The sequence below is a fragment of the Microcebus murinus genome, chromosome 4, assembly GCF_040939455.1.
Source record: "Microcebus murinus isolate Inina chromosome 4, M.murinus_Inina_mat1.0, whole genome shotgun sequence".
Classification (NCBI taxonomy): domain Eukaryota; kingdom Metazoa; phylum Chordata; class Mammalia; order Primates; family Cheirogaleidae; genus Microcebus; species Microcebus murinus.
Window position 1 is genome coordinate 799,559 of NC_134107.1, and position 18,322 is coordinate 817,880.

The 18,322-nt window shown below is 46.9% G+C and overlaps 1 protein-coding gene across 4 annotated transcripts in view; it reads right to left on the reverse strand.

Moving 5' to 3' along the window:
- Positions 1 to 15,338, reverse strand: part of ADGRE3 (adhesion G protein-coupled receptor E3) — a 33,366-nt gene extending 18,028 nt beyond the window's left edge. The window contains exons 1-6 of one of the 4 annotated variants that reach the window (XM_076001453.1): positions 15,194 to 15,336; positions 11,998 to 12,048; positions 8,943 to 9,065; positions 5,507 to 5,662; positions 2,733 to 2,770; positions 38 to 221 (exon numbers count right to left, since the gene is read on the reverse strand). In XM_076001453.1, the coding sequence (XP_075857568.1) occupies positions 38 to 221; positions 2,733 to 2,770; positions 5,507 to 5,662; positions 8,943 to 9,065; positions 11,998 to 12,048; positions 15,194 to 15,218 (577 nt within the window). In that variant the 5' untranslated portion in view covers positions 15,219 to 15,336. Of the gene's footprint in view, positions 1 to 37; positions 222 to 2,732; positions 2,771 to 5,506; positions 5,663 to 8,942; positions 9,066 to 11,997; positions 12,049 to 15,193 lie in introns of those variants that run through there. The other 3 variants (XM_076001456.1, XM_076001455.1, XM_076001457.1) reach the window with 3 other exon arrangements.
- Between the last annotated feature and the right edge of the window lie 2,984 nt (positions 15,339 to 18,322).

Sequence of the window (18,322 nt, forward strand, 5' to 3'; positions counted from 1 at the left end):
GTCTGCAACTGTGTGTCACGTGATATCATCTTCTTACCCACGGTACTGTTTTGGACTTTCTGGACTTTTTGCTCTGGGGCTTTCAAAGCGGTGTTTAGGACATCTAGTTCCACATCCCGGAGGATAGATGTAGCTGTGGATGCGACTTCATGCTTCTTCCCCATTTGCCATAGAGTATTATTGGTGAGCAATGTCTCAAATTGGTCAATAATCCGTTGCAGCTTTAAAGACATAAAAATTTAAGAGTATGTAATCCGATAGGTCCCATATCTAAACGAATGGTAGAAAGCGCGAGAAAGCAGGCTCTGGAGCCAGAGGAACCAGGTTCAAGTCCTGACTCCGCTGTTTACTGGCTGTGTGGCCTTGGGCAAATCACTCAGCCACTCTGTGCCTCAGGACAGGAAAAGAATCTCATAGAGTTTTCTGGAAGATTAAATGAGTTAAGAGATGCGATGTTTTTAGAACAGTTAGCTGTATCTGGTAAACATCATGTAAGGATTTTAGGGTTCAGAAACCCTAAAATAGAGTTAGTTATAGCCCAGAACACACTCTTATTGGCCTTTTTAAATCAAGAAATTTGTCTATGAAGGCTGGCAAAGAGTTGGGTCAGTGGCTGGGGAAGAATGAGGGGCCAAAGAGAAGTTTTAAAAGTTGTAATAGAGGTGATTTAAAAGACTATTGTTGGCCAGGCATGGTGGCTCACGCTTGTAATCCTAGCACTCTGGGAGGCCGAGGCAGGAGGATCAATCAAGGTCAGGAGTTCAAAACCAGCCTGAGCAAGGGCAAGACCTTGTCTCTCTACTAAAAATAGAAAGAAATTAATTGGTCAACTAAAAATATATAGAAAAAATGAGCCGGGCATGGTGGTGCATGCCTGTAGTCCCAGCTACTCGGGAGGCTGAGGCAGGAGGATCGCCTGAACCCAGGAGATTGAGGTTGCTGTGAGCTAGGCTGATGCCACGGCACTCACTCTATCCTGGGCAACAGAGTGAGACTCTGTCTCAAAAAAAAAAAAAAAAAAAAGCCTATTTTCATGCCAATCCCACCTCATCCTTGTAATCAAAGTGTGGTCCTTGAACCAGCAGCATTGGCATCCCTTGGGGGCCTGTTAGAAATGCAGAATCTGGGCCCCAGCTCAGGTGTGCTGAATCCAGATCTGCACAATGTGATCTGAGAGATCAAAATAGGTGACCCTGTATCAGCTAAAACAGACCCCGAGGTTAAGGGAAATGAAGGCTCCCTACGGATGTAGGGTTCAGGGCCCAGCTGGCATGGCACATTTCTAAATTCTTATGCTACAGGGAAAACCACACCTTTGCTAACCTCCCCGACCATCGGAGCTACCAGCCCTGATTCACAGCCTGGACCGCTGCAGTCCTGGTTGGGCAGAGCACTGGCTCACAAAGGGCCTTCTCTCATCAGCAACTGTGGCGCTTAAGCCTGTTGCAACTGGCGTGTACAGGCTGTGCACAAGCTTTATTTGTGTCCTGTAGTTCACCTTTTTGTCACCAAGAGCTAAACTCCACCTCATTTTAGTGCTAAAACCCCAACCCCAGCTGACCACGGGATGCACGGTGCATATGTGTTTGCTCGTTGAGCATGCGCTCAACTCCCCTCGTAAATGTGAGTGCAGTCTCCCCAAGCCTGCTATTATGCGTGACTCTTTTGTGGAATACAGACTCTGGGAGGCACAAAGACCCAATCTGGACCTTTCCCCCTTGAAGAGAGAGCACCTTCGGTCCACGTTGAAGACCGTCTCCTCCCAGTTTGCAAGCTATTATCATCAATGGCACCCCCCTACTCAGCCATGCTGGTGCTCTTTAGGACAGAAGCTCTAATAAGCCCCTAGGGGCTTTCTGGACCCATGAAAGTTCTAGACAGTAAGTTCCATCAGTCTCCCAACCTACATCTGTTGTTGCACAAACAATTTTTTTCACTTGATAAAATATCACAGGCTCTACATTTAGCCCTACTGCATTCCTTTTAATAGCTGCAATAATATAGTATTCCACAAATAATTTTTTTTTATTTTTGAGACAGAGTCTCGCTTTGTTGCCCAGGCTAGAGTGAGTGCCGTGGCGTCAGCCTCGCTCACAGCAACCTCAAACTCCTGGGCTCAAGCGATCCTCCTGCCTCAGCTTCCCGAGTAGCTGGGACTACAGGCACGCGCCACCACGCCCGGCTCATTTTTTTGTATATATTTTTAGTTGGCCAATTAATGTCTTTCTATTTTTAGTAGAGACGGGGTCTCGCTCTTGCTCAGGCTGGTTTTGAACTCCTGACCTCGAGCGATCCTCCTGCCTCAGCCTCCCAGAGTGCTAGGATGACAGGCGCGAGCCACCACGCCCGGCCTGAATGCTGTATTTTTGCACCACGTTTGGTTGAAAAACATCTGAGTATACGTGGACTCCTACAGTTCAAACCCATGTTGTTCAAGAGTCAGCTGTATATACAGTGACATATCTACAGGGAGACATAGAGTGATATACATGTAGTGACATTCCTAATGATATATGTAGTGATATGTATCGATCAATATTTATATATACACGACAGTTATATATAATATGTCAATATATAAATGTTATACAGTATCATGATATCACCTAGTAGTGATATTCTAGAGTTGTATATAATACACACACTGTGCTTCACTCCACCACCACTTGCCAACGCTGGGCTTCGTAAATATCTGTTTCCCGACCAGGCTGCAGGGACCAGCCTCCACTCACCTCTTTCTTGCTTTCGTCCATCCTGAAGGCGGAGGCGTCTGCAAAAGAAACCACGAGGGCGTCACTGCTAGGAGTGAGAGCGACCGTGGGGAGCAGCGGGCAGGGGAGGTGGGCGACTTTCATCTCTGTTCGCTGACAGTATTTTGCACACGGGGGTGGGGGGGGTGGGGATCAGAGCACGAGTCTCCTGTCATGGCGTAGGGCAGCGGGTTTGAACTGGGGGTGACTTTGCCCCCCCCGGGCAACATTTGGCAACGTCTGGAGATATTTCTGGTGGCGAGGACTTGGCGGGGTGGGGAGTAGGGGGGACACCATTGCGTCTAGCGGGGGCGGCCCTGACGCTGTCCCACACCCTGCGGTGCACGAGACAGCCCCGCCACGCAAAACCATCACCAGACTCCGGTGCCGCCGCGGCGGAGGAACTGTGGCCTAGAGGACGCAGAAAAATGAAAGCTCCAAATTCGTTAGCTCGGTCTCGGCTGGAAACTATAACAGAAATGGACGAGAAAACTGAAAATGATAAAAAGCCGCATGTTTGGGCCGGGCGCGGTGGCTCACGCCTGTAATCCTAGCTCTCTGGGAGGCCGAGGCAGGCGAATTGCTCGAGGTCAGGAGTTCGAAACCAGCCTGAGCAAGATCGAGACCCCGTCTCTACTATAAATAGAAAGAAAGTAATTTTGGCCAACTAATATATACAAAAAATTAGCTGGGCATGGTGGCGAATGCCTGTAGTCCCAGCTACTCGGGAGGCTGAGGCAGGAGGATTGCTTGAGCCAGGAGTTTGAGGTTGCTGTGAGCTAGGCTGACGCCACGGCACTCACTCTAGCCTGGGCAACAAAGTGAGACTCTGTCTCAAAAAAAAAAAAAAAAGCCGCATGTGTGTTGAAGCCAGCCTGTCTGGGAATGATCACCAAAACAGAAGCATCCGTTTTTGGTTACGGGCTGCTGACAAAGAGCGTTTGGTCGCGTCCTGCGCTGCATGAGCACAACCATCTCTGTTCTAGAAAGGCGAGGAAAGGCTAGCGATTGTTTACACATCTGTCACCACCAGGCTGAGGTTAAACCCACGCTTATTATTCTGGATCTTGCTTTTCAGCTGAGTCTGTTTGTTGAAAAGGGCAAAGAGCTTTATTGCAACATAGAAGGTTTTGTCTTAAGAGTTCGAGAACTTTGACTTACAACCCTGAGTCTAGAATACGGTTGCTAGGAAAGCACCTTCATTGTAGAAACTGCCCTTTTGAGTGAAAACTGCAAATTCTGTCACTGAGGGATTGCTTGGACCTGCCAGCCGTGGTGATACCTAACTCCAGACAGGCTCAGTCTGCGTCAAAGGACTGTGTAGACCTCCCCTGACATTTTTGAGACAGAGTCTTCCTCTGTCGCCCGGGCTAGAGTGAGTGCCGTGCCGTCAGCCTCGCTCACAGCAGCCTCAAACTCCTGGGCTCAAGCGATCCTCCTGCCTCAGCCTCCCGAGTAGCTGGGACTACAGGCACGCGCCACCATGCCCGGCTAATTTTTCAATATTTTTTGTAGAGATGGAGTCTTGCTGTTGCTCAGGCTGGTCTTGAATTTCTGGCTTCAAGTGATCCTCCTACCTCGGCCTCCCAGAGTGCTGGGATTATAGGCATGAGCCACCACCCTTGACCTGGAATTTAGCTTTAAAGTCTTTCTGTTATGGGCTGGGCACAGTGGCTCACACCTGCAATCCTAGCACTCTGGGAGGCCGAGACGGGAGGATCGCTCAAGGTCAGGAGTTCGAAACCAGCCTGAGCAAGAGCAAGACCCCATCTCTACTAAAAATAGAAATAAATTAATTGACCAACTAAAAAGATATAGAAAAAATTAGCCGGGCATGGTGGCGCATGCCTGTAGTCCCAGCTACTCGGGAGGCTGAGGCAGGAGGATCGCCTGAGCCCAGGAGTTGGAGGTTGCTGTGAGCTAGGCTGATGCCATGCCACTCTAGCCCGGGCAACAAAGTGAGACTCTGTCTCAAAAATAAGTAAATAAATAAAAAATAAAGTCTTTCTGTTATGATTCCTACAGTAGCCAATGCCTCATGGTCAGTCTTCCAAGCCCCATGCCTTTTCTACATATAGACTTTTCCCATGTGTGTGGTTTCCATGGGCGCTGTCATGTTTATATAACATAGTACCTTCCTCTGGACACAGATGCAAGGGTGGACTCAAACTGGACCCATTTGTTCATTCCCAGAGAATTTGCAATTGGTCCCAAGAGAGTGTCAGTTAATTTCTCTTGGGCTGGTTGGAGCAGTAGCAGCGGTAAGACCTGAAGCTGTCGGTGGTCAGGTCTGTGTCCTGTGGTCTAGGAAGCAGAGACAGCCAGCCCACCATGAAAGATGACAAAGGAACAGACCCGAAGAGGATCAGAGACGGGGAATGGGGCGTGCACCCTGATGGCATTGAGTTCCCAGCTGCAGTTAATTCCAGAAGCCCACTGCCATTCCTGTCCTTCAGTTCCAAGGCACATGTGTACACATCCTTGTCATAAACTCATCTCTTCTGCTGAAGTTAGCCTGAGTGTCTCCTCCTTGCGACTCAAAGAATCCTGTCTCAGTCACCACCTGGTCACTTCCTCCATCTCCAAACTACACACGCCTTCCTCACCCCATGATTTCCCTGAACTTGAACTTCCTTCTTTCCTTTTCCCTCTAGAAAACAGGAACATACCCTGGCCCCGCAGAAGAACATCTTTTCTAGTGTCGGACTCCATAAAAAAATGAGGAAGGGAGGTAAGAGAGACAAGGGTTTTCTTACTCCGACAGGTGTTCTCGCTCAAATTCTTGAATTCTGTGTCCCCAGAAGGGAGTTCATACCCAGGGACGCAGCGGCAGTGGAAGCTTCCTTCGGTGTTCTGACATTCGGCGTTTAATCCGCAATATATACTAAAGGGTGGTAGGCATTCATTGACATCTGGAACACAGAGCAGAAATGTCCCATTCATTCAAGAAAGAATACGAAGTGCTCAGAAGTTGCGCTCTTTCCCCCCTCCTGGGGTGTCTGCTTGCTTTCCAAGACAAATCGATGTAGGTCATGGTCATTTTTGTGTGTTTTTTTTTTTTTTTACCTTTCCTCGTTGATTTTGGTTGGGTTCTCCAAGAGGCAGACACTGAGACAGAGATTCAAGTGCTTTATTTGGGAGGTGGGAAGTGCTTTATTTGGGACGTGGCACTAGAAAGCCCTCTGAAATGAAACCAGGTTAACAGAAGGCAGAAAGAAAATAAAGGCAGAGGCCGGGCGCTGTGGCTCACGCCTGTCATCCTAGCACCCTGGGAGGCCGAGGCCGGTGGATTGCACGAGGTCAGGAGTTCGAAACCAGCCTGAGCAAGAGCAAGACCCCGTCTCTACTATAAATAGAAAGAAATTAATTGGCCAACTAATATATATAGAAAAAAATGAGCCGGGCATGGTGGCGCATGCCTGTAGGCCCAGCTACTCGGGAAGCTGAGGCAGGAGGATTGCTTGAGCCCAGGAGTCTGAGGTTGCTGTGAGCGAGGCTGACGCCGAGGCACTCACTCTAGCCTGGGCGACAGAATGAGACTCTGTCTCAAAAAAAAAAAAAAAAAGAAAAAAGAAAAGAAAGGCGGGTTTCCACTGTGGGCAACTGGGGTGCAGTTCCTCTGGGGACCTCTGGGAGACAACGTAGAGCACACACACACACACACACACACACACGTCAGCGTGATCCCATCTGAGGGGCGGGGAGGGATCTGGGGTGTTTATCCACCGGCTGCTACCACTTATTGGTGGAGAGCTGCTCCCTGTGCTCTTTTTTTTTTTGGTAAACATGTCATAGGTTAATTGTTGGTATTTTATTTCTAGTTTTAACAGCTTTATTGAAATATAATTCACACATCATACGATGAATCCATTTAAAATGTTTGTGCGGTCCCCATTTCTCCCAGCCCCGGCTCCCCAGGACTTTCTGCCTGTCCTGAGCATGAGCCGAGTGGTTTCCGGTAGTAGCCAGAGAAGGCCTCAGACTTGGGGTGCCAAGGAATGGAGAATTCTGAGGGTATACCGGTACTTAAATGGGATACCGACCATGCTGACTGCTAGGCACTAAATATTCGCATGCCCCCCGGATCCGTGTGTTGAAACCCTAATCTCTGGCGCGGCTGCATGTGAAGATCGGGCCTCTAAGGAGGCAATTACGGTTGAATGAGGTCGTGAGAACGAGGCCCGGGCTTGATACGACGAGTGTCTTCCTAAGAAGAGACGCAGGAGCGCTCTCCGTCTCTGCGCACGCTCGCCCGGGAAGGTCAGGAGAGGACGACGTGAGATGGCGGCTGTCTGAAAGCGAGGAAGAGAGCCCCTCGCCGGAAACGGAATCTGCCAGAACCCTGGCCTCGGATTTCTAACCTTCAGAACTGCGAGAAGATAAATTTCTGTTGTCTGAGCCGCTCGGCCTGTGGCATTTCGTGGTGGCAGCCTGAAAAGGCCAGTACCTATGGTGAACTAGCTAACTCCGACTCAGCGAGAGTGCTTTTGTTGACGCGGTGTGTCTCCGGTCCCGTGGTTTCTTTGCCATGGTGTCAGACGGGGAGTAAACAATGTGTAGTCCCTCTGTCTAGTACAGGAAATGGAACATTTGGGATTCTCGGAGCAGGACACAGTGTGGCAGTTGCTGTTTGCTGCCCGTTCCAGAGGCACTCCTCCCTCTTTTCTCGCTTCGTTGGGCAGTCAGTCATGGCGGCCTTGTTCCCGTTTCTCAGTTACTCTCTCTCCCAGCTTCCCTTTCTGCTAGCATGGTCATGTGACACGGCACCGGCCAATGAAAACTAACGAACGGTCTTCCGGGAAAATGGTTCTTCATGATAAAAAGGACAGGATTACTCAGGCATTTGATTTCTTGCAAATGAATGAATTGTAAGGGATACATAGAAGATATCAGGGAGGTAGAGAGCATGGCTACTTTGTATTGCTGAAACCATAAAATGTTATTCTTTTATCTCCTTGTGGTAGATTAAAGATGGCCACAAATTCTCTTCTGTTGAGATGTGGGATGGAGTTCCCCTTCCCTTGAAACTGGGCCGGCCTGTGCCTCTTTTTGGCCAATAAAGTGCTTTAGAAGTCACTCCATGCCAGGGTTAGACCTAGACTTTAAGCGGTCTGGCATCTGCAGCCTTGCTCCCTTGGAAGCCATCTTTTGCGGATTGAATTGTGTCCCCCCAAAAGGATACATTGAAGCCCTAACCCTTGGTACTTGTGAGTGTGACCTTATTTGGAAACAGATTCTTGACAGAGGTAATAGGGTTTTTTTTTTTTTTTTGAGACAGAGTCTTGCTTTGTTGCCCAGGCTAGAGTGGGTGCCATGGCGTCAGCCTAGCTCACAGCAACCTCAAATCCTGGGCTCAAGCGATCCTACTACCTCAGCCTCCCGAGTAGCTGGGACTACAGGCATGCGCCACCATGCCTGGCTCATTTTTTTCTCTATATATTAGTTGGCCAATTAATTTCTTTCTATTTATAGTAGAGACGGGGGTCTCCCTCTTGCTCAGGCTGGTTTCGAACTCCTGACCTCGAGCAATCCGCCCGCCTCGGCCCCCCAGAGCGCTAGGATTACAGGCATGAGCCACCGTGCCTGTCTGAGGTGATAGGGTTGACATTAAGTAGAACTAGCATGGGGACTCAGGCAATGTTACCGGTGTCCTTCTAAGAAGAGAAAAATGCCATGTGAAAACAGATACACGTAGGAGGAATGCCACGTGATGAAGGGAGCAGGAATTGGAGTGATGACCGGTGTGAGCCACTGAGCTTATGTTGAAATTTGATGGCGGATGTGGCAGTGCTGGGAGGTGGGGCGCAGTGGAGATGTTTGGGCCGGGGGGGCGGATCCCTCCGATGAATGCTCTCCTACGGGAAACGGGGGTCCTCGTTCCTGGGGGATGGACGAGTCCCTGAGAGAACAGGTTGTTAAAAAGAACCTGTGTCCTTGGTCTCTCTCTCTTGCTTCCTCTCTTGTCATGTGATCTCGTTGCCCATGCCTGCTTTCCCTTGCTTTCCGCCAAGAGTTCAAGCAGCCTGAGGCGCAGCTGCCCAGTCTTGGACCTTCCGGCCCCCAGAATCACAAACCAATGACCTGACCCAGCCTCACACAGTCTGTTATAGCAACCCCAAATGAACTAAGACAGCCTTCACCCTATCTCCCTTTGTCTTGTGCCTCTGGGTGACTTAAAAATTACCCCTTTACCGTCACATGTTTCCAAGGGGAACGTGAAGAATGTCTGTTTAGATCCAGAAACGAATCCATGGTTGCAGGTGCAGTGAGTGCTGTTGACACAGGAAGCATTTGAGGGGCAGTAGGGACAGGTAGCTGCAGGGAAAAGAGAGACAGTCAGACGTCACCAGGGTGACAGACTCCTGTTATCATCGGGCCTCGCCTCTGGGCAGGGTCTCCTGAAGCCAAAGGGAGGCCTGAACATTTTCCCTTGTGAGATCTCAGTACGTTAAGAAATTAGAGATGCCAAACCCGAGTTACAAAAAAAGTGGGATTCCTATTCACAATAAAGGACTGGGGTTGGTTAAACAAGTTAATTTTAATTAAACAAGTTAATTTTTTTTTTTTTCAAGACAGAGTCTCACCTTGTTGCCCTGGCTAGAGTGCCGTGGTGTCAGCCTAGCTCACAGCAACCTCAAACTCCTGGGCTCAAGCGATCCTCCTGCTTCAGCCTCCCGAGTAGCTGGGACTACAGGCATGCACCACCACACCCAGCTAATTTTTTTCTATATATATTAGTTGTATATATACAATTTCTTTGTATTTATAGTAGAGGTGGGGTCTCGCTCTTGCTCAGGCTGGTTTCGAACTCCTGACCTTGAGCAATCCACCCACCTCAGCCTCCCAGAGTGCTAGGATTACAGGCATGAGCCACCATGCCCGGCCCTAAACAAGTTAATTTTAACACAAGCATTTTCAGGGCAGCATGGCTGTGCTATTTTCATAATTTCAGAATTTATAAAAAAAAAAAAAAAAAGGAGTAATTGGTTAAGACCTTGGACCCTGAGTTCAACTCTGGCTTCCCCACTTACTAGCTGTGTGTCCTTGGGCAAGTGCCTTAACCTCTCTATGCCTCAATCCCCTCATCTGTAAAATGAGCTATTGTTAGGATGAAGTGAATTAATATGTATTAATAAAGTGCTTTGGGCAGTGCCTGTCATGGAATAAGAGTCAGTTATGATTATAAAACTTTGAATTTGGAGGGTCTCATAGGAGGTAGATTCTGATAATTATACACATTAAGGTCATTTTTTTCAGGTTTCATTATTTATTATGAAAATAATGCATTCACAGGATTGAAAAAAATCAAACAGTAAGTCTCTCATCATCCCAGATTCTAAGCCATCAACTGCTTATTGTATATTTCTCCACAAAACTTGAATGCTTATATAATATATGAACATCCTTTTTTCCTTACATGATAGGAATATTATTATGTTCTTATCATGTAAAGAATCACTTGCTCTGTTATGTCTTTGGTTTTTATGTAAAATTTTGTGTGATAGATTTTTTTTTTTCCCCACAGCTTCACATGTGGAACAGCCTATTTATTTATTTAAAGACTGGGTCTTGCTCTGTTGCCCAGGCTGGAGTGCAGTGGCATCATCATAGCTCACTGCAACCTCAAACTCCTGGGTTCAAGTGATCCTCCCTCCTCAGTCTCCTGAGTAGCTAGTAGCTAGGACTAGAAGCATGCACCACTGTACATGGCTAATTAAAAAAAATTTTTTTAGAGATGGGAGTCTTGCTATGTTGCCCAGGCTGGTCTCAAACTTCTGACCTCAAGCGATCCTCCTACCTTGGCCTGTCCTTCCAATTTTTAACTTCATATTTGATCAGGAGAGTCTTCTCAGAAGAGGTGATATTGTCCTCAGAGGAACAAAGTAGTCACTTGCTATATATGCACCATTCTACAGAATCTTTTTTAACTCATTTCTGTTCCATTACTTCCCTTCTTGTCCAGATTCTGCTTAGTTCAGAGTCAGCTCTGAAAGTCCACTCTTAATCTTTCCCAGGACTTAATACCTTACGATATTGGGTATACTGGTTTAAACAGTGTCCTCCTAAAATTTCTGTCCACCCAGAACCTCAAAAAAATGCATTTTTTTTTTTTTGGTAAACAATGTATTTGTAGATGTAATCGAGTTAAGATGAGGTCACACTGGATTAGGGTGAGCCCTATACGAACAGAGAAATGTGGACACAGAACATACAGAGAGAACGACAAGAAATTATGGAGGCAGAGATTGCAGCGATGCATATGCAAGCCAAGGAACACTGCAGCAACCACAAGAAATTAGGAAGAGGCCAGGAAGAGTCCTCCCCTGGAGCTTTTAGAGTCCTGCCAATGCTTTGATTTTGGACTTTTGACTTCCAGAACTGTCAGAGAATAAATTTCTGTTGTTTTAAGCAAAAAAAAAAAAAAAAAAAAAAAAAAAGAATTGCAGACTCTCAGGCTCCACCCTAGACCCTGAATTTAGTGAGAGTCCCAGGAGAGTAAAGGTAAACAGAAACAATCTTGTTCATTATTTGTTGACTTTACGATCAGAATGATAAAGAGTATCACTGCTTTGTCTCTCCCCACTAGAATGCTTATTTCATGAAACTTTGCGTGTTTTATTTAATGCTTTCTCTATACGTGGTGTCCCTTGCGGTTTGTAAAAACAGACAGGCACATTAAAAACCATACAAAAAGGCACATAAAAAGATATCTACGTTTGACGTCATGGTCAGTTAAACAAACAAGCACAGGAGCAAGCCTTCCAAAGTACCAGCTCCCAAAACAAACACTTTTCTTTTCTTTTTTTTTTTTTTTTTTTGAGACAGAGTCTCGCTTTGTTGCCCAGGCTAGAGTGAGTGCCGTGGCGTCAGCCTAGCTCACAGCAACCTCAAACTCCTGGGCTCGAGTGATCCTTCTGCCTCAGCCTCCCGGGTAGCTGGGACTACAGGCATGCGCCACCATGCCTGGCTAATTTTTTATATATATATCAGTTGGCCAATTAATTTCTTTCTATTTATAGTAGAGACGGGGTCTCGCTCTTGCTCAGGCTGGTTTTGAACTCCTGACCTTGAGCAATCCGCCCGCCTCGGCCTCCCAAGAGCTAGGATTACAGGCGTGAGCCACAGCGCCCGGCCACAAACACTTTTCTTTAGCCTTTTGGAGAACATGGATGGAGGCTGGTCCAGCCTTGGGCCACCTTGGGCCACCTTGGGCCACACTCTCCTTGTTCTGGCTCCTGGCACTCACCTTTGGGCGTCTGAGCCACATCTCCGGACAAGCTCAGCAGAAAGCAGAGTCCTGGAACAGAAGGGAAGCAGAAGGGAGAGGCATGAAACAATCAAGGAAAGATACCAGGAAATTCCCCAAGGGCTGTATATTTATTGGTTAGCTACTGCTGCGTAATGAATCATCACAAAAATGTAGTGGCTTAAAACAACTATGTTTATTTTGTGATCTCTCTTGGTTTCTGTGGGTCAGGAATCTGGGAAGGGCTCAGCTGGGTGGTTCTTGCTCAGGGGTCTCATACGGTTGTAATCAGACAGTGGCTGTGGCTGGAGCAGCAGAGAACCAACTGGGCATTGCTGTCCCTTCATGTAGTCTCAGAGCGTGGGTGAGTTTGGGCTCCCTTCCAGCATGGCAGCCTCAGGCTGGCTGCTTCCATGGCACCGCTAAGCTCTAAGCGAGAGTGTTCCAGCCAACAAGGTTGGATCTCCTCTGAACACCCAGCTCTGGAAGTCAGGAAACTCTACTTCCATCATATTCCCTTTTATACAAGCAAATGACAAGCCCACTCAGCTTCAAAAGTGGAGAAAAATCAAATTCTTCCTCCTTATGGGGGACTCTACAAGATTCTAGAAACACATCTTAGAAGATACTATTCCTACCTTTTTGGAAAATAGTTTGCCCAAAACCAAATAGCTGTGAGACTTTGAGCATTTCACACAACCCCTCTGTGATGCCATTTCTCACCTGTAATTTGGAGATGTCATGCAATCATGAATGTAAAGCAACTTTAGTATGATTCCAGGCTAGAGTAGCTGCTTACTAAATGTAAGCTTTGATTCACATTGCGGTTGTTGGTATTGTTGCTTGATCTGGGGCCAGAAGGAGGGATGGGATTTCAGAGTTGAGGAACCATCTGTACAGATGTGGTGATTGAAGTCACAGAATCCTGAGATTGCTTAAAGGAAGAGGGAGTAGAAGAGCAGAATGCCCTAGGCGGAATGCTGGGAAGGGAAAAGTGTTATAGCAAAGATCTGGAGCCGGAAGTCTTAGGTTCGAATCCTGGCTCTGCCATTTTACTAGCTGTGTGACCTTGGACAAATAACATAACCTCTCTGTGCCCGTTTTCTCGTCTGTCGCATGGGGACGACAACAATAGTGTCCATCCTGTAAGCCTACTGTGAGGATTAAATGGGTTAGCACACGTAAGGTGCACAGTGAGCTCTCAAAAATGTTGGTTGTTATTGTTTCATGTGCATAAATTTATGGGGCACAAATGTCATTTTGTTGCATGCAAAGGTTGCATAGTGGTGAAGTCAGGGACTTGAGGCATCATCCAAACAACTTGCATTGTATACCTATTAAGTGATTTCTCATCAGCCACCCCCCTCGGGCCCCCTCACCCTTTTGAGTCTCCATATTCTATCATTCCACGCTGTGTCTGTGTGTACACATTACTTAACTCCCCCTTTTAAGCGAGAACGTGCGGTATTTGTCTTTCTGTGTCTGACTTCTTTCGCTTTAAGATATTGGACTCCAGTTCCATCCGTGTCATCTCTGTCATTATTTTCTCGGCACAGGAGAAAGCAAAAGAAAGGGGCAGAAAGAATAGCAAGAGAGACAGGAAAAAAGTCAGTGAGTGCAATGCTAGGTCATAAAAACTTTCAAAGAGGAGAGGACAGCAATTTAAAAAAAAAAAAAAGAAAAGAACTTGTGATGAGGAAGATGCTGAACCACCCATTGGATTGGACCAAAAGGAAAACTTTGGCGACATTGGAGAGCATAGTTTGAATGGGTTGGTGCGGAAGGAAACCACAGTCCAAAGGGAAAAGGAGAAAGTGTTCAAAGCAGAAGAGAGGAAAGAGGAGAAAGAGAAGACAGCTAAATGTTGAGCCAAGTGGCTCCTGATTAGGGGTAGGTTGAATGCAGCCCTTGCTGTGGCCACACTGAGATGGGGAACCAGCCAGACCTGCTCAACACAGAACCAAAAGCCCTGACCAGCCTGATCAAAAACAGGATGTGGGCTGGGCGCGGTGGCTCACGCCTGTAATCCTAGCACTCTGGGAGGCCGTGGTGGGGGGATCCCTCGAGGTCAGGAGTTCAAGACCAGCCTGAGCAAGAGCGAGGCCCCGTCTCTACTATAAATAGAAAGAAATTAATAGGCCAACTAAAAATATATAGAGAAAAATTTAGCTGGGCATGGTGGCGCATGCCTGTAGTCCTAGGCTGAGGCAGGAGGATTGCTTGAGCCCAGGAGTTTGAGGTTGCTGTGAGCTAGGCTGACGCCATGGCACTCTGGCCTGGGCAACAGAGTGAGACTCTGACTCAAAAAAAAACAAAACAAAACCAACAACAACAAAAAACAAAACAGAAAACAAACAAACAAACAAACAAAACAGGATGCGGTGGTAGGACAAGTGAAGACAGGTCAAAACCAAGATGGCAAGGAAATTAGCTGCTGCTTGACCTGAGTTGTAATATACTAGCATGCTAAAATAGAAACTCCCACCAACATTTCCATGAGGGACCTTATAAAGGAAGAAAAGGGAAGGGTTCCCAGTTTTAGGAAGTCACTGCTTCTTTCCAAGAAATGACAAGAATATTCCTCCTCTGCTCAGCCTATGATTAACCCAGTGCTTAAATGAAAATAAAATAAATAAATAAATAAAAAAGTCCCAGAGTTGTTGGATTCTTTTTTTTTCTTTTTTTTTTTTGAGACAGAGTCTCACTTTGTTGCCCAGGCTAGAGTGAGTGCCGTGGCGTCAGCCTCGCTCACAGCAACCTCCAACTCCTGGGCTCAAGCGATCCTCCTGCCTCAGCCTCCCGAGTAGCTGGGACTACAGGCATGTGCCACCATGCCCGGCTAATTTTTTATATATACATATCAGTTGGCCAATTAATTTCTTTGTATTTATAGTAGAGACGGGGTCTTGCTCTTGGTCAGGCTGGTTTCGAACTCCTGACCTCGAGCAATCCGCCCGCCTCAGCCTCCGAGAGAGCTAGGATTACAGGCGTGAGCCACCGCGCCCGGCTAGTTGTTGGATTCTTTAGCAAGGAGAACTAGACTCTACTCTGTCTGCAGAGTAGATCTTTTATACCTCCTAAATAAAACTTGCTTTTGCTGTATACCGTCCGCTGGCTCTCAAATTCTTTCTCGCGCGAAGCCAGGGACCCACCTGGACTCCAGCGTTGGGAGGGACTTTCCCGCGACAACACGTACCTGGAAAAAGCGATGGCCACCGCATTCCGGTGGTGCGGGTAACCCACGCCAGCCGGCTCGGGAAGCTCTCTGCTGTGAGTCCAGCCAGCCACCTTTCCTGGCTCAGGAAATCTCATGAGAATTGACACAGGCGTCTTAGGTCAGCTGACTCAGGAAATTGCTATCAGAAAAGCGAACTTCTGCTCTTTCACCATTTAGACACAGGGTTCTGCTTTTTATTTCCTAGGTGTTTCTCTTTTTTATGGTTAATAAAAATGTATTGTATAATTTCTTTCTTTAAATTTCAGCATATTATGGGAGTACACATGTTTAGGTTACGTATACTGCCTTTGCCCCACCCGAGTCAGAGTGCAAGCATGTCCACCCCCCAGACGGTGCTCCCTGCACCCAATACGAATATATAGACTCATCCCCTCCTCTCCCTCCCACCTGCCTGACACCCGATGAATGTTATTACTCTATGTGCACTTAAGTGTTGATCAGTTAATATGAAAAATTTTTTTTTTTTTGAGACAGAGTCTCGCTTTGTTGCCCAGGCTAGAGTGAGTGCCGTGGCGTCAGCCTAGCTCACAGCAACCTCAAACTCCTGGGCTCAAGCGATCCTCCTGCCTCAGCCTCCCGAGTAGCTGGGACTACAGGCATGAGCCACCATGCCCAGCTAATTTATATATATATATATATATATATATATATATATATATATATATATTAGTTGGCCAATTGATTTCTTTCTATTTTTATAGTAGAGACGGGGTCTCACTCAGGCTGGTTTTGAACTCCTGACCTTGAGCAATCCGCCCGCCTCGGCCTACCAGAGTGCTAGGATTACAAGCGTGAGCCACCGCGCCCGGCCAGTTAATATAAATTTGATGGTGAGTCCATGTGGTGCTTGTTTTTCTATTCTTGGGATACTTCACTTAGTAGATTGGGTTGCAGCTCTAACCAGGATAATACAAGAGGAGCTAGATCACCATTTTTTTTTTTGTGGCTGAATAGTACTCCATGGTATACATATACCACGTTTTATTAACCCACTCATGAATTGATGGGCACTCGGGTTGTTTCCACATCTTTGCAGTTGTGAATTGTGCTGCTATAATAAACATTCTTAGTGCAGATGCCTTTTTTATAGAATGTCTTATGTTCTTTTGGTTAGATGCCCAGTAATGGGATTGCCGGATCAAATGGCAGATCTACTTGTATCTCTTTAAGGTATCTCCATATTGCTTTCCACAGGGGCTGGACCAGTTTGCAGTCCCACCAGCAGTGTAGGAGTGCTCCTCTCTCTTCTCTCCACATCCACACCAACATTTATTGTTTTGGGACTTTTTGATAAAGGCTATTTCCTAGGCTTTTAATGGGCTTGTTTTTGTAGGCTTTTTTTTTTTTTTGGTGGTATTTTCCCCAGCTATTGTCGATCACTTTTGGGATAACAGAATCAGTTGACCCTAACATAGAACTGCCCTTTAGGTCACGTTGTCATTGCCTGAAGCTCAGGAAGTGACTTTGAGATCAAAATAAATGGTAAACGACCCTGTGGTTTTGACCCAGGTAAGCCAAGATTTTTGAGATATCTGTGTCGGTATCTAAAGTTTCTAGAGAAGTAGGTAATTTTCACACATTTTGGGATTTCTTTCCCCCAGCAGATGGCACTCACCAGTTTTGACTGAGGTGCCAAAGTTCATAGAGGGTGATTTTTTTTTATTTAGTCACTTTGGGTCTATTCAGGTCGTTGTTAGAGGACTTGAGAGAAAAGTTCTCTAAATATTTGCATCCTTCAATGAAAATTTATTGGACAATTATTATTCGGTGACAGGATGTGTGCTACCTTCTAGAGATACAGCAGGGAACCAAAAGGGACACAATCTTTCCTTCATAGAACGTAGAGTCTAGTAGGGAAGCGAGACAGTGAAAGAAATACAGCAGGCCGGGCGCGGCGGCTCACGCCTGTAGTCCCAGCATCCTGGGAGGCCGAGGCGGGAGGATCGCTCAAGGTCAGCAGTTCAAAACCAGCCTGATTCAAGAGCCAGACCCTGTCTCTACTAAAAAATAGAAAGAAATTAATTGGGCAACTAAAAATATATAGAAAAAGTAATTAGCCGGGCATGGTGGCGCATGCCTGTAGTCCCAGCTACTCGGGAGGCTGAGGCAGGAGGATCGCTTGAGCCCAGGAGTTTGAGGTTGCTGTGAGCGAGGCTGACGCCATGACACTGTAGCCCAGGCAACGGAGTGAGACTCTGACTCCAAAAAAAAAAAAAAAGAAAGAAAGAAAGAAAGAAATACAGTATAACCCAAATATAGCTGGCCCAGTCTTAGCAAGGTGGTGTTTCTTTGAACATTCAACAATCCAAGATCCAAGAAATAAACAAACAATTCAAGAAATCCAATGCTCAAGAAATAAACAAGAAGCCATTACTATAAGAAGTATCACAAAAACAGGAATGAGGGATGACATTCATAAAATACAGAAAAACATCTTAAAGTCATTTCTTTCCTCTCTCCCAGGTAGGATGGGCTGTCCTTGATTTCTTGGAGGGTGGGGGCTGGGCTGCCCTTGATGTGTTGGGGGCTGGGCATTGGGATGTACCTGATTTGTTGGGGCATGGGGTGGAGATGCATTTGGTTTGGTGGGGGTTGGTCTGCACTGGATTTGTCGGGAGTGGGGGTTGGGCCATGCTGGATTTGTTGGGGGCTTTGGGTTGGGATGCACTTGATTTGTTGGGGGTAGGGTTTGGCTGTACTTGTTTTTTTGGGTAGGAGTTGAGATGCACTTGATTTGTTGGGGTAGGGATTGGGCTGCAGTCATTTTGTTGGGGGTGTGGGTTGGGCTTCACCGGATTTGTTGAGGGGTGGGAGCTGGGATGCTCTTGATTTGTTGGGGGGGTACTCTGAGAAGGAGAGTTCTGAGGATGCAGGATAGGATAGGGAAGGTGTTAAAAAAAAATGAGGTGTTCTCCTTCGGAGTCTAGCCTCTGCTTGATCCTACAGGGAGCTGGGGCTTGTGCACGATGGGGTTGGTCCCCCTTGAGGCAAGGCTTTTGTGCCTGGCTGGTGTGTCAGTCAATGGCTGGCTGTGGGCTGTCCCTGGGGGCGGGGTACATGCACAGTGATGGATGCATCGGGCCAGGG